This window comes from Vanessa cardui, chromosome 25 (genome assembly GCF_905220365.1).
Source record: "Vanessa cardui chromosome 25, ilVanCard2.1, whole genome shotgun sequence".
Lineage (NCBI taxonomy): Eukaryota > Metazoa > Arthropoda > Insecta > Lepidoptera > Nymphalidae > Vanessa > Vanessa cardui.
In genome coordinates, this window is record NC_061147.1 from 1,968,460 (window position 1) to 1,994,288 (window position 25,829).

General features: G+C 34.4%; 1 protein-coding gene across 13 annotated transcripts in view; it reads left to right on the forward strand.

The window, feature by feature from the left end:
• LOC124540421 (calcium-dependent secretion activator) overlaps positions 1 to 25,829 on the forward strand; it is a 76,916-nt gene that overhangs the window by 21,523 nt on the left and 29,564 nt on the right. For 10 of the 13 annotated variants that reach the window (XM_047117964.1, XM_047117955.1, XM_047117960.1 and 7 more), the window contains exons 2-6: positions 15,178 to 15,257; positions 17,603 to 17,689; positions 21,522 to 21,615; positions 23,540 to 23,648; positions 25,327 to 25,494. In XM_047117964.1, coding sequence (XP_046973920.1) covers positions 15,188 to 15,257; positions 17,603 to 17,689; positions 21,522 to 21,615; positions 23,540 to 23,648; positions 25,327 to 25,494 — 528 coding nt within the window. In that variant the 5' untranslated portion in view covers positions 15,178 to 15,187. The remainder of the gene's footprint in view (positions 1 to 15,177; positions 15,258 to 17,602; positions 17,690 to 21,521; positions 21,616 to 23,539; positions 23,649 to 25,326; positions 25,495 to 25,829) is intronic. The other 3 variants (XM_047117957.1, XM_047117958.1, XM_047117961.1) reach the window with 3 other exon arrangements.

The following is a 25,829-nucleotide window of genomic DNA, read 5'->3' on the forward strand; positions in this document are numbered from 1 at the left end:
ACTCGTAATCATTGGTTAAGATGCGTTCTAACCACTGGGATATCTCGGCTGTTGACACAAATTACTATGACGCTCTGTACATATCCTTTACCTAAAAACTAGTCTTGGTACGTTATGATCTGGTTCCTCTTACCCTCAATGCCAGTTTTATCAATACTTCTATACTAATATTATAAATGTGAAAGTAACTCTGACTGTCTATCGTTCTTTCACGACCAAACCGCTGAACCGAATTTAATGAAATTTGTTGTGCAGTAAATTTAAACTTCAAGGAAGGACATAGCTTATGTTTTTGCTAAAAACCTGACAACCAACACCATAATGCAAGCGAAGCCGCGGGAAACAACTACTAAGTTTACAAAGAGCTCTGGCATCGGCAAAGGATAGGGCAGGACGATTATTAATACCCCAACTTCTCTAATAACACAATGACATAAATATTTCATTACGTAATGATCCCTTCCGACTATATTCCATTACAATATGACATATATCTTCGATGTTATCACATTCCTCACAATTAATGGAATCAGTTTTATCCATCATACTAGTTACCGCGACTTCGTGGCCGTTTTATTGATAAAAAAGTTTATATGTAGCCTATGTTACTCCTTATTACAACAGATTTTTTAAATTTATCTATATTTAAATGTATATAGCTATATATAGATTAATATTTTATTTATTACTAACTGTATCCGGAATGTAGAGCGCGTTTAAATTTAACAAAAAAATATTACTTACTTTACTTCATTACATCATCTATATCCCGATGAAAGACCCGTTAATATCAGTCAAGCCGTTCTAGAGATAAAACGAAACAAACAGACGGACAATAATTGATAAAAATTACAATTTGGTATATCGTGTGTACCTTGTGTATATGCCTTTCGTAAATAATGCTTATTTTAATATTACAAAAAAACACTCCAATTTTCTACATGTATAGATAGCTTGTTCAATGAAATTTCTCCGGAACGAATACTTAAAGTTATTAATAAATGTAATCTATTAAGATCACTTTCGTTATGTTTACTAATAAACAGAAAAAAACGAATTTAGTACTGTTTGAACTTATGAGGATGCCAAGATTTTTGTCAGCACTTTCAAATCAAATCAAATAAACTTTATTCAAGTATCAGGCTTTTAAAAGCACATTTGTGTCATTATACAATTAAGTGAAGCTACCACCGGTTCGGAAAATAGATTCTACCGAGAAGAACCGGCAAGAAACTCAGTAGTTACTCTTTTTTAACATTTAAAAAATACAAAGTCATGTTAGTTCAATAGAATTATTTAAATTAGTAAGTATATCCTGCTTGGAAGTCAACAGGTATTAACTCCACGATTTTTTATCGTCTATAAAATCTTGTATCGAATAATATGCTTTAATTTTTTTGGGTTCAATGCCTGATACGTTAAATTATGTTAAAGTAACTCCTAGAACCTCAATACTTATCGTTGATAGGTTCCGTACACATCACAGTATTGAGGATACAGATTCGGTATCGGTTTAAAAAATAATTATCTGATTTTGTATAGAAGTTGATGTGCAGTGCTGAAGTACCATCTAATGGCCGTTAACCCCAGAGGGAATAGCTTGAAAATTTATACAACCTCTTTTTATGAATCAAAACTGACTTAAAAATTCTTTAAAGATTAAATTAATAAATAAATCTTATTATTCGTTGAAATAGTAGGTACTTTTTAAGGAAAAAATCTCCCGGATTTGAGTCAGGTTCTGTCATAGGTTACTAATTACAAAAAACAGTACCGTAAATTTGTTTATTTGAAAAGAGCAACTATGCGAGTTTCTTGCCATTTCTTCTCGCTGGAGACTGCTTTCCAAACGGTGGTAGTATTTAAATATTGACGATTCAAAAACGTTTCATTGTGAAGTTTACTTGAATAATCCCCCTATCTCTAGGCAAGTTAAATGCACAGAACTCTTTTACTAATGAAAGTTTCTTTTACATAGACAGCTCTTACAATAATTACACTACATATAATTATTATACATTACATACTACATTAAAACGAAAATTGTTCATAACTTCAAACAATAACTAAACAACATAAGCCTGTAAATTTCACACTGCTAGGCTAACGCCTCCTATCCCTTTAAGGAGAAGATTTGGAACATATTTCTACTCGCTGTTCCAATGCGGGTTGGTGGAATACACACGTGGCAGAATTTTTATGAAATTAGACACATTCTGGTATCCTCACGATGTTTTCCTTCACCGACAAGTACGAGATGAATTATAAACACAAATTAAACACATAAATGAAATATATTTAGTGGTGCCTGCCTAGGTTTGAACCCGCAATCATCGGTTAAGATGCACGCGTTCTAACCACTGGGCCATCTCGGCTCTGTTTACTTCAAACAAAACATTCTTGAATTCGTAATGTTTTAAACACATTTCACAAATTAAGATTTACAAACAACCCCACAAGGGTCGCTGTGAAACAAAGGCAAGGGTCAACGTTTTACTACACTCGACGTTTACGATAATGCTTTTTATATTACAAGTTTATGACTACAGAACTAGGTTATACTGTTTATTTATTTTTATTTCCCTTTTCTTAATTACTGTAATTGGTCTGTTAAGCTCGCCTTAAAAAAGATTATGAATTCGGTCTGTTTTGTAAATGATTTACATTATTAATTCGACCTTTTTATAGGATATTTTTTTAAAAAAGCTGAACTTTTGAATTACGAACTAACACAAAACATCATTTCAGAGGGATTTCATGTTTTATTTTCTTAAAAAAAAAACATCAAATTTTGAGACATATTTTACGTTTATTGTTTTGATACATTTTCTCGAAATACTTTCAACGATTCAGTTATATTTTTATGCACTATTATCATAAACGAAACAAAAATAATAATGCATCCTTATCATTGTTATTAATATCATCATTAAATAGAATACAACAAAGTCGATTACCGCTGTCTGTCTATGCTTAGATCTTTAAAATAACGCAACGGATTTTGATGCGGTTTTTTTTTAATAGATAGAGTGATTCGAGAGAAAGGTTTTTGTGTATAATACATGGACAATATAGTATAGAAACGATGATAATTTTAGAAGTTTCTAATGTGATGTCGTAAATAAACGAATTCTGTAGTATATTAAGTATCAGTATTGCCCCAAGCGAAGCCGGGGCACATCGCTAGTATTAAGTAATATTTGCTCCATTTGGCAGATTCATCATTCTCGCGACTCAACTGTAATAAAAAACAAGTACAACGAATAGTCGGACACAAAGGCTGTATAAGATATACAGCTTACAAAAAGCTTTTATGCAAAGTGTGGTCTTTAGTTCGTTGAAATAAATTTGCACTTTATGAATAAATCTTATAAATGTTAATATACGAGGAATCAGTGGCGTAAATAGGGCGGTGCCAGGCACAGGGCGTAGTCTCTCGGGGGCGCAGACTCTCGTTTTGCTCATGTTAAGATTCCGCTGAGCTCCTAGTGCTCGATTCCAATACAAACGTAATCACACGCTAGTATCATTAAAACCACACATCGCACTCATTTTTTTGGCAGCACACGAGCGTATTTGTGATTAGTGTTAATCGTTAATGGGCAACGCATTTGCAGTAGTAAACCTGCGTTTAAGTTTTAGTGAGTGAGACTGTAAAATAGGGTAGGGTCTGCTTAAATAGGGCTTAGTTCGCGGGTTCGATTCCCGGCCGAGTCGATGTAGATTATCATTAGTTTTCTATGTTGTCTTGGGTATGGGTGTTTGTGGTGCCGTCGTTACTTCTGATTTTCCATAACATAAGTGCTTTAGCTACTTACATTGGAACCAGAGTAATGTATGTGATGTTGTCTCATATTTATTTATTTATTTAGTTATAGAAGCATAGGGCGCAGAAAAGGCTATTTACGGCACTGCACCGAATATGAATACAGTAATCAAAATTATCGCTATACTTATATAGTTCTTAATTCAAATCATAAAAACACAAGGCACTCGTACTCGGAACATGAGTGAAGCAATTAACACGAAGACATAATCTATCAGCGAATACCATGTCCTAGTAATGTATAAACAACAACAACAACAATAGCCTGTAAATTCCCACTGCAGGGCTAAAGGCCTCCTCTCCCTTTGAGGAGAAGGCTTGGAACATATTCCACCACGCTGTTCCAATACGAGTTGGTGGAATACACATGTGGCAGAATTTCTATGAAATTTGTCACATGCAGGTTTCCTCACGATGTTTTCCTTCACCGCTGAGCACGAGATGAATTATAAAGACAAATTAAGTACATGAATCAGAGGTGCTTGCCTGGGCTTGAACCCGCAATCATCGGTTAAGATGCACGCGTTCTAACCACTTGGCCATCTCGACTCTTAAGTAATCTATACTAATATTGTAAATGAAAGTAACTCTGTCTGTGTGTATGTCACTCTTTTACTACTAAACCACTAAACCCAATTTGATGGAATACGTTATGAAGCAAACTTGAACTCTAAGAAAGGACATAGGCTATTTTTTGCTCAAAACATGACAACTAGCGTTTAATTAATTAACAGGTTTTAATACCTTGTCAATCGTCATGAAAAAAGTTATAATGAGCGAGCCTGAGAGGCGCAAATAAAACGTTCTATTTCTTGAACTATTTATTGAAAACAAGAAGTAAAGAAATTACATTTATCCTATCAAGTAATTAGCCTAGTGTTTAGCGAAGTGTGAGTCAGAAGTGAAGCTTCCTTCGTGCTCAGTAAAGATGGTTAGCGGCGTTACATCGGTGATCTTGATGTATCTTGTACGATACCCAAGTTATATTTTACGAAGAATTATTGAATTCACGGCGATCGTTTTGGTGGTCTTTGTGTTGTATTCCAGTAAAATTTTACGAGAATTCTTGAATGTGGAATGGCGACGGAAAATATATTACGGAAAGTATAGATCGCTGTAGTTTAGGGCAATTATAACAAACTATTGGTACTGCTGGAATTTGTATTCGCTTTGGACTATAATGCCACGCGCCTTTTACCTATTATTTGGTGGTGATGTTAAAGTGTATATCTAATTACTTGGATATTCTATGTGAGAAACCCCTTTGCGTACTTATCATCGATCATAAATTCTTCCTTCGGACAGCTATATAAATTTCTTTGTATTCTGGAGGGTGAATGAGCCCGTAATTACAGGCAAGGGAAATAACATCCCATGGTCGGTGGTGATTTGATATAAAGTGAAGCTACCACCGGTTCGGAATGTAGATTCAACCGAGAAGAACCGATGAGAAAAGCAGTAGTTACTCTTTTGCAACATTTAAAAATAGTCATGTTAGTTAAATACAATTATATATGTATGTAGTATATCATGCCTGGAAGTCAACAAGTATTAATGACTGTATGATAACTGAAGAATAGTATAAATCGATTTAAAATTTTCATTAGGACGAATTAATTAGCAAAGTAAGTAATATTTAATCGTCATTATATAACGGGCGTGTAATTAAAACAATTTACCGATAAATAATTCTGATAAAATATTCCTGATCAATTTCTCAGTAATGTGTTGCCATCGTAAATTTAATTGATAATTTACGTAACTCGTAATATCAAGTTCGTAATGAATACTCAAGGATATTTTCAGCAAGGCGGCCATATTTAGACGAGCGTGGGCCCAAGACATTTACACCTACGTCTATCTTATTTCAAATATTAAATATCTTAGGAAATTGTCTTTGAACTAAGTTTTTTTTCATCAAATATATATATAAATCTGCTGAGCTGAGATGGCCCAGTGGTTAGAACGCGTGCATCTTAACCGATGTTTGCTTGTTCAAACCAAGGCAAGCACTACTATATAAATGTGCTTAATTTGTGCTTATAATTCATCTCGTGCTCGGCGGTGAAGGAAAACATCGTGAGGAAACCTGCATGTGTCTAATTTCGTCGAAATTCTGCTACATGTGCATTCCACCAACACGCATTAGAACAGCGTGGTGGAATGTGTTCCAAGCCCTCTCCTGAATGGGAGAGGGGGCCTTAGCCCAGCAGTGGGAAATTTACAGCCTGTTACTTTACTTTACTTTACTATGTATAGGGCTTATATTACAATACAAGATTCAATTAAGGATAAAAAAAACATTATTTATTGACTATGAAAAATATACAAAAAAAATATGTTATTGACACATTCTTAAACTTAAATGGTAGAAAAGAGTAACTAGAGTCTACAGTCAGAACCTATTCAGCAGTGTAACATGACGATTCAAAAGTTCTTTTATGAGCTTACTTGATAAAGAATATTTCGATTTGATTTGATTTGTTGAAATTTGGGTATAGATAACTAGGATTGGGGGTATCACTGAGATGTTAGTAATAATATACGAGTAGGTTTTATGGTATATTATTCGAAGTGAACCATAACAATGTGTGTATATCTAAGCCTGAGGGAAATTTTCTTCTCTATAAATATAGAAAACCCTGGGGCTTAGAAATGGAATACTTTGAAAAAGTTTTCCTGTATGAAATAACTCCATAACTCTTTGGTATACGAGTTTCAAACTTTGAAAAGTAAATACATCCTGGGGCGAGAAAGTTATTATTTTCCATGAGATTCCGGTGATATTTGTAAATCTGCGTTTCATTGAATTTCGATTTTATGCTTAGAAAATATTATTCAAAGAAAATATTAGTTTAGAAAAGACAAAAAATCGTTATCAGAATGATAACGAATTTTTGTCTTTTCTGGTTAAGTTTAATTACAAACATTATATCACATTATTTAATGTGGTAGCACATAATTTGCAACTAACTATAAACGGTTTAAAGTCAATACCATTTTATGGTATGTATGAGTGATGGTATGTATCTCACGAGGCCCCCGAAAGGTATACATGTGAAATTACTGTATATTTATTTGATATTCTAGATTGATAAAACTGATAAAAATATTTAGAGAATAAATATATAAAATATGGTCTTTTTCAATCTGGTTCTCGCTTATTTTGATTCCATAACAACAAAGTTTGTTCTCGTTCTCTCCTATTAACTTTAGAGTATCTTACCTCTCCCTATAATCAGTGCCGTAAATAGTATTTCCTGCGTCCTGTGTGAGCTTCTATAACTGCACCCTATTTAAGCAGACCCTTTGCCTATTTTCCTGTCTCACTCACTAAAACTTAAACGCAGGTTCACTACTGCAAATGCGTTGCCCATTAACGATAAACACTAAACACAAATACGCTCGTGCGCTGCCAAAAAAATGAAAGCGATGTATGGTTTTAATGATACTAGCATGTTAGTACGTTTGTATTGGAATCGAGTACTAGGGGCTCAGCGGAATCATAACGAGAGCAAAACGGAAAAACAATAATCCTGCACAGTAGGTCTATTCTTGCGCCCCCGAGAGACTACGCCCTGTGCCTAAGCACCGATGACACCACCCTATTTACGCCACTGCCTAGAACCACATCCAACCGGTATAGAGTTTTTGTACAATTTATTCATATAACACGACGATTCAAAAGTAATTGAATAAAAAATATTTTCATTTTCGAATTGAAAATATCCAATAACAGGTTTGAAAATGGAATCCCATATGAGTTCAATAAAATTTGATGCCAATCTCAAGTGCGAATTTATTTCAGAATAATCATGAGTTTTTCAGACAGGTTTCGCCTCTAGTTATATTCTAATGAATGTAAGCTCTGGAGAGCAAACGAAATCACGTTTCAGACCGGCTTTGAAGTCTCTTTGTGTGTTGTTTCTGTTAATGTTGGTACTGAATGATTTAGAGCTCTTTGTTAACTGGTTAGATGTTGTTTTGCTAAAACGAAATTAAAAGTATATTTTTTTTTCAGAACAACAATTTAAATGAACTATGGATCTACATATATATGCATTCCATTTGAGATGTTGAGGATTTATCAATAAAAAAAAAGTTAAAACATTTTTTTTTCTTTTGTAAATATTTTTGGTGCCTAAGTTACTCCTTATTATATCAGTTATCTGTCAGTGGAAGTCCCGTCAAAATCGGTACAGCCGTTCCAGAGATTAGCCTGAACAAACAGGCAGACAAAAATTCTAAAAAATATTATTGTATATACCGTGTATACATACAGAATAAGCATTAAGTAAAAAAGAACTATTTTAATATAAAAAACAGACACTCCTATTTTATTTTATGTATAGATTCCAATCTGTTCCGCATACATCTGATTAGGGTTGGTAAACGGTCTTGCGAAAAATTGTTCCATTCTTGTGAAATCGCAAACAGGATTTCCCGCATATTTCCAGCGTTTTTTTAAACCGTCCTAAACATTATCAATAGGATTAAGATCTGCGTACTGGTTAATTCATGGTACGTATTCCAACCTCTTCGCAATATTATCGAACAGCGGTGTGGAGTCCGATATACCTTAAAGTAAAGTAAAATAACAGCCTGTACATTCCCCATTGTTGAGATAAGGCCTCCTCTTCCATTAAGGGTTTTGGAACATATTCCAATGCGAAATCAAACAAGCCAAAACATCCGTGAATGCTGAAGGCACTTGGGCCAAACATCATCGAACAGACGAAGGAAAAAAGACGTACTATAGGTGCAAGAAATTACAACGTCGAAGCCCACAATGCTCCTCAAGAATGTATTTGTTATTCGAAATCACCTCAGATTGTGTGTTAATGTTCAAAACAAGTGTTGATCATGACCACGATGAAAAGAGAGAATGTACCTCGTCGTACGTGACAACGTGAAAAATGAAATTAATCTATTATTTGATTTAAAAATGAAACCGAAGGCTATAATGGAAAATCTTTCAAAAGTGAACAATATCAAAGTTCCTAAAATGTCTCAATTCAGAAATTATTTGTGTGATAATCGACGTACCATATACGATCAATCTACCATAAGTTTAGGAGAAGTCGATGCTTGGATTCTTCACACTCAAGTCTTCCTTTGGATTCCCATGAAATTTTTGGGTTTGTTACCGAATTGACGACAGTGATGAACAAAATCCCACTTTTCTGTTTATTATGCATACTAAATTTTTAATTGGAATTGCCAAAGATGCAAGCGTCGTTCATGCAGATGCCACATACAAACTTATCTGGCAGAGTTTTCCTGTACTAGTCTGTGGAACCAAGGACTAAAACCGCAAATTCCACCCTATTCTATGTCTAAAGATTTTTAGTAATGAACAAAAAAAAGATATCAAATTAATGTTCCAAGGACTCAAGAATAAAATACAAGAAAGTTTTGAAAATTCTTGGAATCCAAAAGTATTGGTTTGTGAGGCTGCCAAAAGCATACAAAATGCATTGTAAAATATAATAATACATTTTTGGAAAACATGTCGCAGTACGAATGTGCTGGGCATACGCAAAAAGGAAAATTCAAGAGAGGATAGAAAGGATAAAAAACAACGTAGTGCGTGAAACGTGATGCGTGTTCTTAAATGATGTTGATTTATTGCATTCTATAACAGATAGGAATATTTTTGACGCAGCTGCAGAAGCATTTTTGCAAGAATTTAAAGAGCAGATCTAATTTACCACATATTTTAGAGCACAATAGTTAGTACTAAACCGCAATTAGTTCTTGGGAGCAGCTCCGAATTCTCCGTCAACCAATAACGCTATAGAGTATTTTAACACAGTGATGAAGGACAGCAAAACACTCCGAGAATGCTTGCCGTTATCCAGAATTTTGATGGTTGCAAAAGAAATGGTAAACCAGTGATCTAATAAATAAATTACTAATCCAGAAGACAATTGCATTGCAAATATGCATTATTTAACTACGAAGCTCTGGACTGAAGCTTACCAGTGGGCAAAAATATCAAAAAAGGTGACTTTGCTACGTAAAGACGACAAATACAATTATTATCAAATTCCCGCGTGTCAAGTAACTGATTGTGAAATTTTCGACTCACAATTCGAGATAGCTATGAAGATTTCAAGAAACAAAATTTCAGCAAGTGGCCTGTCATATAGCCAACTGAAACAATCGATTGGAAAAAAGGGAGATGTAACAGTCCAAATTTTTATATATGCAAGCACGTGATTGGTTTGGCGCTTCGTTTAAAGTATGTGGTGCCTCCATTTGAAGCTAAAAATATTCCCATAGGGGAAAAAAGGAAATGTGGCCGTCCGTCAAAAGCTAAACGGGCATTAATAATACAATAAATTGTTAAGTCAATAATGATATCCTTCCTATTCGTTTGATAACTATTTTGATTTGATCTCATTTGTTTCTGTCATATTTGATTTTAAAACTTATCATGTATAAGAAGTTGTTGTTTTTTAATTTCAATGTTGTTTATAATTTTATCATAAGGATAAAGTTTAGTACTTAAGTACTTACTTAATTGTTTTATACTTTGATTTATCTCAATTATACTCATTAAGAATAAAAAACATGTTTTATTACTTTTTACACCATTATAAATAATAGGTACATACGTAACCAACATTAACTTTTTGTGCCTAACAAAATGTATCGTATATTTGCCACTTTTATATGCAGCACAAAAATATTGTTTTGCTTGCCCTCCGAATGCGTACCAAAATTTTATTAAATAATATGCTGACCAAACATGATTACAATCATCCAGAATGACATAAAATGCTGATCAATTTAAAATGTAAGCTTGGTCAACTTGCTGACCAATTAGCTATTTCTGCTGACAGATTATGTTATTCTGCTCGCACAAATGTCAATACTATGCTTACCAGTTAATTAACACCTATTTTTGTTTGTCTGACACATTTCATTCAGACAGTATATAAGCATAGAAAACTTTAAGAACTTTATACAATACTCTGAAGATAACATTCATTCATTTCCTTAACGTTAGGGCTTTGTGCAAGGCTATCTGTGGACGAACTACCCATGTACCATTCGATATTCTGTCGCCAAGCAGCAATACTTTCTATTATTGTATTTCAGTTTGAACGATAACTAACTATAGGCACAAAAGACATAATATCTTAGTTCCCAAGGTTGGGCATTAGCGTTATTCATTTTTTTTATGGTGCCAGTGTTTAAGGTTAATTGGTAACCACTTACCTTGAGATAGCCCATTCACTCGTCCGTCTATCTATGCCATAAAAACATGCCATATATTACCTTCCACAATATCTTCACGCATTTTCAGTGAAACGAATATTATAATATGATAAGCCAACATGACGCCTAACCGGGCAATTTATTAAGCCAATTTATTCCTTAACAGGCTGTAATTAAGAGCTGTTTTTCTCTTGCCTGATATTAGATACTGTTTGTAAATGCTTATCGAAATCGTTAATATGCCATTAGCTTTTGAGATACGGTGATATTCAGAAAAAATATTGTATAGATTAATTTGCATAGTTGAGTTAGTGACTAGCTTATGAGAGAGGTTGGATCAAAAGTCGTAATGCCTAATATCGACATGATACCGAAACCTCTCTGATCCATGTCTGGCATGGACCAGAAAGGCTGTTATCGGAAAGATTTTAAAGACTACGAATCCTATATAAACCCCGCCCCCCTACGTAACAGTGATCCATGGCAAACACTGCTATCGGAAAGATTTTAAAGAGTATGAATCCCTTCCCGCCCAATTTGTAACATCCCACATACAATTCTAAAAGTATCCCCTGCCAGACTAAAATGTCTTGATTATAAAGCTGATGATTCCTGATGAGAAGATTTTGAAGTCTTGAATCTTTAGCGAAGACTTTTGGTTCAATCCCAGGCAAGTATCACTTGGGTATTCACCAGCGGTGGATAGCATGTACAAATGAAATACAATCAAAACTGTATTCTCAACCCCTATTAGAGTAATGTGACAGAATTAACTCCAAATCTTCGCCTAGAAGCAGGTCTCGCGTTATTTCTGTATATTATTCATCTATATATATAATAAAATTGGAGTGTCTGTTTGTAATATTAAAATAGCCCTTTATTACTCCATGCATATGTATGTATACACGGAATAGCAGTTTTTACCATTTTTGTCAGTCTGTCTGTTTGTTCCGGCTAATCTCTGGAACGGCTGGACCGATTTTGACGGGAGCTCACTGGCAGATAACTGATATCATAAGTAGTAAGTTAGGCTACAATAATATTTTTTTTGTTAAATTCAAACGCTTACAAGGTCGTGGGCACAGCTAGTTCATTTGTATATTTCATAACAATAAGCTGTCTCCTTTTGAATCGAGATTAATACAAACAAATTAATATCGCAACAAGACTTCATCTTTATTTTCCCTTTGACACATCCCACGTTCAGAAAACATTAATCTGTATTCTGAGCGAAGTAATAATACTTTTATTTTAAATTTTCATTATTAAAAAACGATATTATAATAAACACGTTTCCCAGATTATGCTTGTAATAAAAACGTAATAAAAAATACTTTTACTTAGTGATAGGGCATTGTGAAAACCTAATAGTAGTAGTACCTGTTCGCCATACATATATTCTACCGCCAAGTAATATTACTATTGGTGTGTTCTAGTTTTAATGATGAGTGTGCCAGTAACTACAGGTACAAGGGATATAACATCTCTGTCCTCAAGATCCCCAAAATTATTGAATAAATTAGAAATTATACTTTTATTAAGTATTATTATTCTATTTGACGGTTATATACTTATTCTATTTGACGGTGTCAAAGCTTTATTGATCTTCGGTTATTGTTGTATCTCAAACACAAGCTTTACGCTTAACTGGAATGGAAACTAGGAATATTAATTATCTGAAAACAGTCTCTGTCAGACTTTGTTCAATACTCACTTGATACCACGTAGGCATCAAAGTCAATTGGATAAAACCAGCTTAGCAAGAGCCCTGACCGTCCAATAAGAAGAGCACCTATCTTGACCGAAAGTAGCAAGATTTCCTATACAATTGGTTTGCATTGAAAGTAAATGTTTAATCTTTATTAATATTATAAATGTGAAAGTAACTCTGTCTGTCTGTCGCTCTTTCACGACCAAACTAATGAAGCGAATTTGATGAAATTTGGTGTGAAGTAAACTAGAACTTCAAGGCAGGACAAAGGCTACTTTTGTCCCTAACGCCTGACAACCAATCACCTAAAACGCATAGCCGTAACAACTAGTTTTGAATAAATATAACTCATGCTGGTATCGGGTTAAAATGGTATTTGTTAATTATTGAATGGTTTTAAAAATATATATTTGAGTGTTTCAACAATCTCATGAAAACCACAAAAGCGAGTTACATCTGGGTTAAGAGTTGATTTCCAAGGTTGCTTACGAAAATTAAATTTTGTTAATTTTTCAACTTTGACGTATGATTGTATTGTTAATTTAAAAAAATGTGTGCTGAATTCGGTTTCACCTAATGCGAATTCTACACTTGCGATAAACGACGAACTCTAATGTGATCAGACATCTTACATGCTGCACATTCGAACTTTCGAAGATTCGTTCTTTATTCAAAAAGAAAATCTTACTTGCTTTTTTAAATATAAGTGTATATTTAATTATTTTTTTAGGAACACATACTCCATTAAATAAGAAAGCATAAACGTTATGTTTTTTATTTTACATATACAGTAGTATGCAATGCGAACAGATTCTCAGCAATCGATGTAAAATGGATACTGCTAATAGCTCATAATTTCTGCATTGCTATTATTCCGATCGTATAACCTCAATTTACCGTCAAAATTCATGTGTTCTAAACACTACATCTCGGCTCTTTTGTAATCATACATTTATACTTATATAATAAAGCTGAGGCGTTGGTTTGTTTGGTTGAACGTCAACAAGAACAAAATCGCGGGCACAAGATAAAAAGGGTCATAATAGTAACAGCCTGTAAATTTTCCACTACTGGCCTTATGCCTCCTCTCCCACTTACGAACATATTCTACCAGGCTACTGGAGTAGCGTAGTATGTGGGATTAATACGCGGCAGAATTTCGTAAAAATCAGACACATGCAGGTTTCCTCATGATGTTTACCTTCAGTTGTGTTTGCCTTGGTTAAGATTTACACGCTCTAACCACCGGGTCATCTCGGCCCTCTAAAAAGGTTGACCTGACACTAAATATTAATTCAGTGTCACTCTTTTCACAAACATAAAAAATATTGCTTTTATGATTTCATTTGAAGTTTATCTCTCCTTTTACATAGTTTTTGTAGATGGTAGGGCTTTGTGCAAGCCCGTCTGGGTAGGTACCACCCACTCATCAGTTATTCTACCGCCAAATAACAGTACTCCGTATTGTTGTGTTTCGGTTTGAAGGGTGAGTGAGCCAGTGTAACTACAGGCACAAGGGACATAACATCTTATGCCCAAGGTTGGTGGCACATTGACGATGTAAGGAATTGTTAATATTTCTTACAGCGTCATTGTCTATGGGTGATGGTGACCACTTACCATCAGGTGGCCCATTTGCTCGTCAGCCAACCTATACCATAAAAAAGTTTGAAAATAAATCGCAACAAATTCATCCAAGTAAAGTAAGTTAGTTTAATCATATATAAACTTTGCAGACATTTCTGTGTATTAGATATCAAGTTAAGAGGTTTAGATCTTCAGATTTCTTATTGTATTACCATTTTAGTATTAGAACCTTAAGAGTTATCGGAGCATTCACCTCACTTTTCAATTCTGATATTGCTGATATATAAACTTATGATAGATAATCGTCCAGTCTTGAATGTGAGACTAATTCAGCAATGGCTGTGTTCTCAAGGTCACAGAGCTGGACCAGGTTATGCAGTTCGATTCAAGTTGAATCTTCATTACCAGCCTAAAATTTGGAACTCGGCAATACGCAAACTTGAACAAAGCCAAAGCCCTAACACCAAGTAATTAGTTATTATTTGACGACCTCCGTGGTCGAGTAGTATGTACACCGGTTTTCGTGGGTACGCCACTCCGAGGTCCCAGGTTCGACTCCCGGCCGAGTCATTGTAGATTATCATTAGTTTTCTTGTCTTGGGTGTTTGTGGTACCGTCGTTTCTTCTGATTTTCCATAACACAAGTGCTTTAGCTACTTACATTGGGATCAGAGTAATGAATGTGATGTTGTCACATACCTATTTATTTTATTTATAATATTTAGTAATACACATAGTATTACTAAACTACTTTTTGTTTATTAAATGACTCCGATTGTATGTATTAAATATGTCGTGAGAATTCATTGTATTGGTTTTGTTGCAGCAGTAACAAGATGATCGACCCAAGCTCATCCGAGGAAGACAGTGAGGATGAACACAGGAAGCAGCCCTCTAAACTACCAGGTACGTTGTTGCGTGCGCTCAGTTTCTACCATCAAGCTTGTTAATTTATAGATTATATTTACTTAGGTTAATTACAAATAAATACAAGTATGTAGGTAGGGGTCAAATCTTGCAAGTCAATTAGGAAACAGATATCTTTAACCGATTAAGCTGAAATTTTGTATACACGATCAGTTTGATGTCTCACGCTCATGCCATGTCAGGTTGGATTTAGAGAGACGTCGTAGTCTCTCTAAAGCCAACATGGCGACTAATTCAAGATGGCGGACCAATTATTTTTAGTGTACCCCGATTTTATGGGGAATTTGAAAAATCGATGAGCTGAGATGGCCTAGTGGTTAGAACGCGCGCATCTTAACCGATGGTTGCGGGTTCAAACCCAGGCAAGCACCACTATATATGTATGTGCTTAATTTGTATTTATAATTCATCTCGTCGGCGGTGTAGGAAAACATCGTGAGGAAACCGGCATGTGTCTAATTTCATCGAAATTCTGCCACAAGTGCATTCCACCAACCCGCATTGGAACAGCGTGGTGGAATATGTTCCAAAACCTCTCCTTAATGGAAGAAGAGGCCTTATCGAAGAAGTGGGAAATTTACAGGCCGTTACTTTACTTTTTTTTGTTTTTTGAAAATTGTTCGACATCGACAAGAACTTGAGCTTGAAATCAATTTTGTAACAGAATGTTTAAACCGATTGAGCTGAAATCTTGTATACACGTACAGTTCGGATGACCATGCATGGGTAACTGGTAACTATACATTTAAAATAATTGATATGACATAAAAGATTGTCGCAAGGTTTACTTGTGAACATAAAAAAAGAAATTACATAATTTTCAAACTAAGCAAATACGAGTCACTAAATGTCGCGACAAGTTATTCTTTTACTTTTAATTTATTTATTATGATATTGACATTTGTTAAATATTAAGTAAAAACTTAATTTGAAATATAACTACTAAGTTTCTTGATGGTTCTTTTTGGCAGAATTTACTTATTTAAAGGTCAAAGCACATCTAAATAAAGTAACTACTTCAATTCTTAATGTTATTTGATTTTAGGTGCCCAAAATTTGATCTGTCCCGAAGGTGTCACAAATCTGCCCTTACCACCTGTATCCCTTACATTGCCAATGGTTTTGAACCCAATATGTCGGTATTTGCAGCCTTAAAAAGTAGCCACTTACAACAGGGTAGTTACTATGTTAGTCATGTCATTTGACTAATAGAAGGCGTAGTGATTGTGTTTTTGTTTGGTAATAATCTTTGTCGACCGCTTTCTTTTATCATTATTTGGCAGAGTTCCAACCTTTCGACAAGGTCGTTATGATATACCTCTGTATCTATGTGATGGAAATATCGACAGGCCTATATCTTCGAATCTATAATTATATCTACATACATGTTAGACCAGGTTTTGTATATCGGTTGTGACTAGTAAATTTAACAATGTTTTTTCGTAGATTTATCTGGTTTGGTGTAAACACGATTTTCTTAAAAAACACAAATCTCCTCAATCTACTTTCCCCCGGTATTCCAGATGTCCATAGGCAGCAGCAATCATTTTCCGTCAGGTGAGCTGCCTGTCCCGTTTGCCCCCTATAACTTAAAAAAATCGTCCCGTCGGTTTGAGACTTCACTTGACTATGAGAATGCATAAGTGCAGTGTTAAGATAGCACACAAACTCAAACTCAAAATTGTTTATTCAATATAAAAGCATTACACTTACTTATTGATAGGCAAATTAAACACTACTACCGGTTCGGCGGAGAAAACATCACTGGCGGATTAAAAAATTTGCCGCTAGTAAGCCGCCCCAACTGACTTTTGAAATTCAAAATAATTACATTTTACAATTGGTTGGTCACTGGTCAATATTCAGTTAAAGCAAATATCATATACCCTGAAAAAAGACCAAAAACTATTCATAAGTTTTTACTATTCACTTTTATAAAAAACAAAGCAATTTGTGCTACTTAATGTTTATGATAATTACTTTTTAAAAGACAATCAGAGTTTTATTAGTACGCACGGAATATGCAATGTCGTTGCGGAAATTAAAGTTTTCAGTTTATGGCGCGGATAGGCTGTCTATGAAGCGTATAATATATTATTTTAGTGTTGATATTATTAACCTAGTAAAAGTAATTCTAATTATACTACTGTTTGGAGAGTTAGTGCTTTACTTTAACTTAAAGTTAAAAATCAAAGTCTAAATATTTTTTTTAGAAACTAGCCATTTTTTAAAGTGGGTGATAAATATAATCATGATTAAAAATAAAGGAACGTTGTTAAAGGTTCTTCGTCTATAGAAATCTAATTATCTTTTACTGTCTGCAGTGGTACCACCAGGATCGCTTGCTAGCGGAAGGCCATCTGTCCGGGGCAAGCCGGATCTGCCTCGTGGATCAACTGCTGGCTTACCGGGTAAGTTATTTATTGTTATCTTTATATCAAATAATCAGATACTCTAGAACTTACTTTTTCTGGCATATATATTGTTTGTTTTTGAAGATGTGCTACTTCATTTGTTTCCTACGGCTTTAGTGATACATTTATACGTTTAATAAGTTACCGTTTAAGGGCTCACTTTAATTGGTCTGCCGATTGCTTCGAAAAATGCCTGGAGTCCTTACAAGATATTGTGTATCAACCGTGTTTTACAACTGACTAATTTGACTCATCGCAATTACTTACTCAAGCTTCGAGGAAAATCCGTATGACATATAACATTTTCTCCAGAAATTGTCACGTATATAATTTATTTATTTATTTATAAGGACAACTTACAAAACATACACCATTTATAAGTTTTAAAATAAAGGTAATTACATTTTTAGCTAAGTGTTGTTTCAATTAAAAGTTATCACGGCATGGAAAAGGACAACATTTTCTATTAACCTAATATAACTTTTTTTTTCTACTTCTTTTATACAAACAAAAAATACTACCAATAATGATACAATATAAAATGTTAATTACAAAAGACAATAACAAATTACCAACTTATTACTAAACAATTAAAAATTAAAAATAAATAAAATGAAACTTTTTTTTTTTTAGACAACAAAAATTTTATAGCAAATATAAGAAACAAACAACTGTAATACAGAATGTAAACGACACAATATAAACGTGATCGATGTTGAAGGACTGGAATGTGATCTTTATTTTATTATTTTCAACTTACAATTATTAATTTATACTGGGCGATTTAAAACTAGCTATAACTTTGCTTTTAAATTTTGGCAGACTGTCTGAAAAAACGTCAATATCAATTTCTTGATTTTTTATGAGTAGGTTATACTGTCTAGGTAGCCTACTCATGATAGAATTCTGTCCTAAATTCGTTTTTGAGCGTGGAATCGAAAAAGGAACGTATTTACTCGCACGAGGAAACCTTGACGGCGCATTAAAATTAATTTTTTTTACGAGGTTAGGACAGTCTAAATTGCCATTAACGATTTTGTGAAGCAAAATCTGGTCCAATAAATGTCTCCGATTGAGCAAGCTATTTAGTTTAAAGTATTTTAACCGACTATGATATGTCGGTAACTGTTTCACCTTATTACATTGATATGCAATGTGCCATAGGAAACGCTTTTGAACCCTTTCGATGCGTTTGATGTGGACTTCATAGTGTGGAGACCAGACCTGAGTACAATATTCTAGACCAGGTCGAACTAAGGAAGAATAAAGGCAAATCTTGGTCTGTGACTTCTTAAAATCTTTACTATTTCTTATTAAAAAACCCAGCATTTGAAACGCCTTTGATGATATTTTGTCGATATGAGTGTGGAATTTAATCTTACTATCAAAAACAACACCCAAATCTTTGATATAATCCACCTCTTTCAATGTCTTATTGTTAATTTTATAAATCTGCGAGTTTGGATGACTTTTACGCGAGAATCTTATGTATTTACACTTATCTGTATTAAGTGTCAAACCGTTTCTTCCACACCAATCAGATAGAACGTTCAATTCCTCCTGTAGTACGCAAGCATCATGTTGGTTTTTTATCTGTTTTGCAATTTTGAGATCGTCAGCGTAAAGATAGCATTCACAGTGCTTGAAAATTTGCACAACGTCGTTCACAAATATATTAAACAAGACTGGTCCCAGCACCGATCCCTGTGGTAATAATATATTATTACCGGGAAAAATAATTCCATTAGAATTTTTCCCAACTAATTATCACATCTAAGCCGTTACGAATAAAGAAACGATGTTATTAGTTACAAAGCGTTCAGTTTCTTTCGTCCTTTTTTTTAGTTAAGCCTGAGACTTGCTTGTATAATTATAATGCTAAAGAAAGTGAAATCATACTAAAGGTCAATTTTGCAGTCAATCGATAGGCTATTCGGTCCTAACCTACCTGAGGAATAAATCTAATATTGATCTTTTTTCAAAGTAATATTAGAAAAAATAAAAAAAATTGAATTCTATTTGTTGATTTAAAGATCTTCTACCATTGTGAGAAGACTTATTTTTGGTACACTTTTCATGCGCCATACTCTAAATTTTGACTTGACTCTGAATAAACTTTAAAGGTTATGTTTCTTTATCGTGATTTCCATTTGATTTAGTTTGGTCTGTTCTAATTCAGTTTGAAAAAATGGATAACCACCTCACTTATTCTGTTTATATATTCTATTTTTGCTCGCGGTTATAACCTCTCCCATATCAGAAGACAACACCAGCTATTATAAATTCAGACAATAACACAATTGCTCTTCAGAATTTTTTATTGTATTGCGAACTCGAAATTTTCATAACTTTCGTAATTGCGCGAGAAAGTTTCGAAAGAATATTCGTCAGTTGTGTTTATTTGGTGAGAAAGTTTTGAATTCAATTTAAGCAGGTGAGCTTATGGGTCTTTCTCTCACTTATACGATAATTTAAAACTTCTTCTACCCTGTCTATGATGGATAGAAGAACTTACGAAAACTGGCTAGCCACTATTAGATACTATTCTTAATCTATACGAAAAGGCATCCAGCAGTGGATGAACAAGATCTTATTATGATGATGCAAGATTCATCATCATCATCATCAGTCCATTCCCGTCCACTGCTGGACATAGGCCTCTCCAAGTGCACGCCACTGTGGTCTTTCACCGGCTACTCGCAGCCAGCTCCTGCCTGCCGCCTTACAAGATTAAGAAACAGTATATGGAAATTAATTTGTCTAGCTCTTTGGAAATTCTGCACATTTAAAAAACTAATCCATGATTACAATAAATTGAAACCGATTACGACTGAGGCGATTAACATCTCCGCTTTTCTTTCCATTAAATCCTAATGACTAAATTACGCAGCCGCTCGTATCTAATTTCTGAACGAACAGCTTTTCCTTTATGTAATATTTAGACGGATGACAAATGAGCCACCTGATGGTAAGTAGTCATCACCGCCCATGGACATTGATGCTGTTAGAAATAAAACGAATCCTCATATCAATCACACCAATGCGCCACCAATGAGCTAAGATGTTTTATCCCTTGTGCCTGTAGTTACACTGGCTCAATATATTTTCAAATCCGAACGTAAAAATATTAATCGTTGCTATTTGGTGCTTGAATATCAGATTAGTGGTATTTGCCCAGGCGGGCTTGCACAGCACTACAACCAAGTAAACACGAATTGACATCGCGCGTTTGCAAATTACTCGTAGTAGTTAAAAACTAATTCCAAATACTAGATGATCTGATTTAGGTTACTTTGACACATTCTAGCGACAAAAATACCTACTTAGTGCTGTTATGTTTCAGTTGGAAAGGTGACCCATTGTTCAATTCAGGCATAAATGACATAACATTTTAGTACCTAATGTTAGTGGCGCATGGACGGTATAAGTTAGGGCATGGCAAAATATTTGCAAAGGCATGTATTTGGTTGGTGGTAAACAAAAGACCTTAGATGGCCCAGTGGTTAGAACGCGTTCATCTTAACCGATGATTGCGGTTCAAACCCAGGCAAGCATATTCATGTTCTTAATCTTGTGTTTATAATTCATCTTGTGCACGGCGGCAAAAGAAAACATGGGCATGTATCCCACCAATCCGCATTGCAACAGCATGTTGGTGGATGGATATGTTCCAAAACCTTTCCCTCAAAGGGAGAGGAGGCCTCAACCCAGCAGAGGGAAATTTACAGACTATTGTTGTTGTTGTATAGAAATTATATTCGTGACTAGATGGTAGATCTGCATAGATATATCCATGATGACTAATTATAATATTGAATGGAACTAAAAGGAGCGGGTCCACTCACAGCTGCGCCGCTCGCTGCCCCCCTCCACCCGGCCACGAGGCAGAGGGAGGCCGCCGCCCTAGCGCCTCCACAGCACGCGTAAGTATTGCACCCAGACTGAATGAACTTTTAAACCTTTTAGACTATTTAAACCTCGACTTAAGAGATTTTAAATGTCACTGAATCCTTTACGGATTAAGTGAAATGGGTTTTCTATGATAGGTTTTTTTGTAAAAGTGAGTTTAGTAACTCGACCACTAATCTCTAAAGTATATTATTGAAAGTTTCATATGAATATAAATTGATTTTGAGAGATAAATATATTATAAATCTAAAAGAAATCAAATACTGTCTTATTCATTTAAATTAAATGGTCTAAAAGGTTTAGAATATTATAATCAAAATTGTATTTATTATGGCTCATGTCCATTTCGTCTCATGAAACATTGCAGATTTGAGCTAAATATAGGTATATAGTCATTTTAGCTAGTATAGAATTATAGCTTGAATATATTTAGAAAATAATATTTAAAGGCTTGAAAGAAAATAAAGAGATACAAGTAGATTCAATTATAGATTGCATCCTGTCCTAATTAACTGCCTTCTTCTCTAGAAGCTCGCTAGAATAGTGAAAAAGCGTTAATAATATTCCTAATTAGTTAATAATATTCCTATTTTCAATTTCAATTCAGCTTAATGCTTGTGCTAGGGGAAGAGACAAAAACAGCCTAAGTGATCAGGATGTGACCTGCAATTTTTTTACATTTCTAGACGGCTTGAAAGCCATTGCGCTTTTAACGATTACAATTTATTAAATTGCAGATACCAGAAATATGGGTTCAAATCCCAAGTTGAGTCAATGAAAAGTAATAGGGTTTTCTGCATAAATGTTAAAATTTTGTATACATGTTGAAACGTCCTCGTCGAATTACAAAGAGTGACGCAATTGTACGCTGTAATACTTCCCGGCCAGTTTGATAGGTTTTCTTAAAAAGACATAACTGTCCTCTACATTGATAGAGTAAATTTGTAGGATGCTATTTAGATTTAAGATTAATATAGATATTTATAGATACTTTTAATCGTCTTCAAAGTATATTATTTATAAAATTGTACGATTTGTTTGCGAAAAACCAGAATGCATTCGCAAAATTAATCCATCAAATTGCTTCTAGCTTCAGCTAACTCAGTTATGATTTATATATTATGTTTAGCATTTTAAGCCATCATGATATACTGGCTTGTAGTATATAGAATAAATAATTTAATTCTATTTTTGAAGACGGTAAAATTTAAATTTAGAACGTAATATATTTTTCAATTATGTAAAATAGTAGCTTCTAGAATCATAACATAACCATAAGTTTACACACACTGACTCTTCAAAAGTAATCCAACATAAAAGAAAAAGGTCTAAAGTCAACAAAGTAGAATAAATTAAAAGAGAATCAGCAACGGAAGGAGGTCATAAATAATAAAACCCAGTCGCTTCCAGAGCAGGAAAGTCCATAAAGTTACCGTCCCGACATAAAGGGAAAAGTATATTAATAATTTATCTGACTTCAACTTCAGTTATTGTTAAATTCTATTGAGTCTACAAAAGGGTTGATAATGCTAAAAAGATTTCTTTAGAAACGAAAAGAATTTAATAAATAAATATTGGACATCACATACATTACTCTGATCCCAATGTAAGTAGCTAACGTACTTGTGTTATGGACAATCAGAAGTAACGACGGCACCACAAACACTCAGACACAAGACAACATAGAAAACTAATGGACTTTTTCAACATCGACTTGGAACCTCAGAGTGGCGTACCCATGAAAACCAGTGTACACACTCGAACACGGAGGTCGTCCAAATTATTGATTGATCTTACTCCAAGGCCTTTATAACGCATCTTACTTTCAACTGAGACTCTTTGCTTGGAATATTAAGGGATATTTAGATCCCTGATTAATGTCAGTTTGTGTGGACAACAATCGCTTACATTGACTACTTAATACTATAGATCGTTTAGATCGTTCTTGCGCAGGACGTCGACCGGGAGCGCGAGCTCGGGCGAGGCACCAGCGCCGTCCCCGAGCCCCTCCGGCACCAGCCACTCTGACAAGGATCAAGACCCACAGGTAAATTAATATTCTTAAATTATCGTTCTTATCACCTCTTTCTATCTATATGTGCACTTATCTGTACTCTTCCTAAGCTTCTATTACCAAAGGTTATTTGTGACAGATATGTATAACGCTATAAGCGAGTAGACCGTCTTTGTGCATCATTCGAGTTGAGAGTCGAGATGGCCCAGTGTTTAGAACGCGTGCAATTTAATCGATGATTGCGGGTTCAAACCCAGGCAAGCACCGCTGATTCATGTGCTTAATTTGTCTTTATAATTCATCTCGTGCTCAGCGGTGAAAGAAAACATCGTGAGGAAACCTGCATGTGACAAATTTCATAGAAATTCTGCCACATGTGAATTCCACAAACCCGCATTGAAACAACGTGGTGGAATAGGTATATTCCAAACCTTCTCTTCGATTGGAGAGGAGGCCTTTGGCCCAGCGGTGGGAATTTACAGACTGTTGTTGTTGTTGTGCATCATTTGTTATATATTTTTCGTATCTCTTATGTACTCAATAATTGTTGTGTGTAATCTATTTAAAAAAAAACTATAATTATTCCATTCTAAATGATTTATTGACAATCACATCAGTTTCTATCTTTAGCGATACATAGTTGAAAGATCGTGTCTGTATGTCTTTCAAGGACCTAGTTTGAAATCCCTTTTAAAAGTTTGCAAGTATAAACTAAAATAAGAAAAACCTTAAAATGTGCCAGAAAAAGCCAAAGTAAAAATATTTTCTAGAATTTACAGAGCTAGTAATTAATTAATTACCTCAGTATTAAGACCTTACCTTCTTAAATAAGAGCATTTTTTAAAAGACATAATAAAAGATTTTGGTCAAGTCGAGATACTTTTAATACTGAAACACTTCTTACTCTCACAAGTATTGCCACAATGACAGTTCCACAAGGCAGACTCATAATTGCCCAAATTGTGTACACTTGCTTTGAACTCCAAACTATGTGTCATATGTGTGTGTCTTATATAATATTTGGAATCTTCTTGGTCTTCAGCGATACCGGTTTGTAAATCAATCACAGAATTGCTTTCATATTGACCGTATTTTCTTAAACATCCGAACATTTGAATACATATGACTTGTTTTAGATCTTACTGTGGTGTTTTTATTCCATTTATTTAATAATTATTAAGAGATTAACCGCATTGTGAATTCTTAAAATAATAATTTGTTAGCAGTTCTCACTCCCTCATTAACAGCATACATATTTTCCCTTCTCCAATATAATATTTGAATATGGTCCTAACCTTCTCCTCAAAGAGAGAGGAGGCCTTAGCCCAGCAGTGGGAAATTTACATGCTGTTGTTGATATTTGTCTCTTACATCATATGTATACAACTTTTTTATCCAGGTCAAAGCCTAACTCTATATGAAATAATACAACCGATTCAGTTCACATAGATACGTATATATAATTTATAATAGAATTGTAATGTATCTATTATACATAATTAGAGGAGACTGAAAAGGGAAGAAAAACAAATAAAGATTCGGATGTTGATAATGGATACTCTTGAAGAAAGGATGAACTACGTTCGCTTAATGAAAATGCATATAACGGTAGTCTAATCTTTCAAAAATTCGATATCTGGTACTTTCATTTCAGATCTTGTAAGTCTTAATGATAATATTATTCATAGCAGTCTTGGTTTCGTTTCTTTAGGAGAAGATAGAGAAACTTGAAGAAGATAAGAAACGTCGCCTTCAACTCTACGTTTTCGTGTCACGATGTATCGCTCACCCTTTCAACGCAAAGCAGCCTACGGACATGACAAGACGGCACACGAAGCTGACGCCACACCAGCTGGAAACCATACAAGCCAGGTTTCAGGTAATTTTTTGACTAAAAACTATACATTTTTAAATATATTTATTTTTTTAGGTACAATACATAGTACAGTCCGAGTAAGAAAACCTTCGTCAGTTTTCAAATTAATTCCTTTATTAAGTCTTTAACTCTTAGTACCTTTTGAATCTAAACATCAAATAATTTCGATGCAATATGTCATTCTCGATCGGTAAGCATAATGGCTCATACTGAGCACACGAAAATAGATCTTAAGGTGACGAACCTTTTCTTACCCCGACTGTAAATAGATCGAATTTAATTAAAATAGTTGTGATAACAGTTACAAACAATTCGAGTGCTCCATAAACAAAATCAAG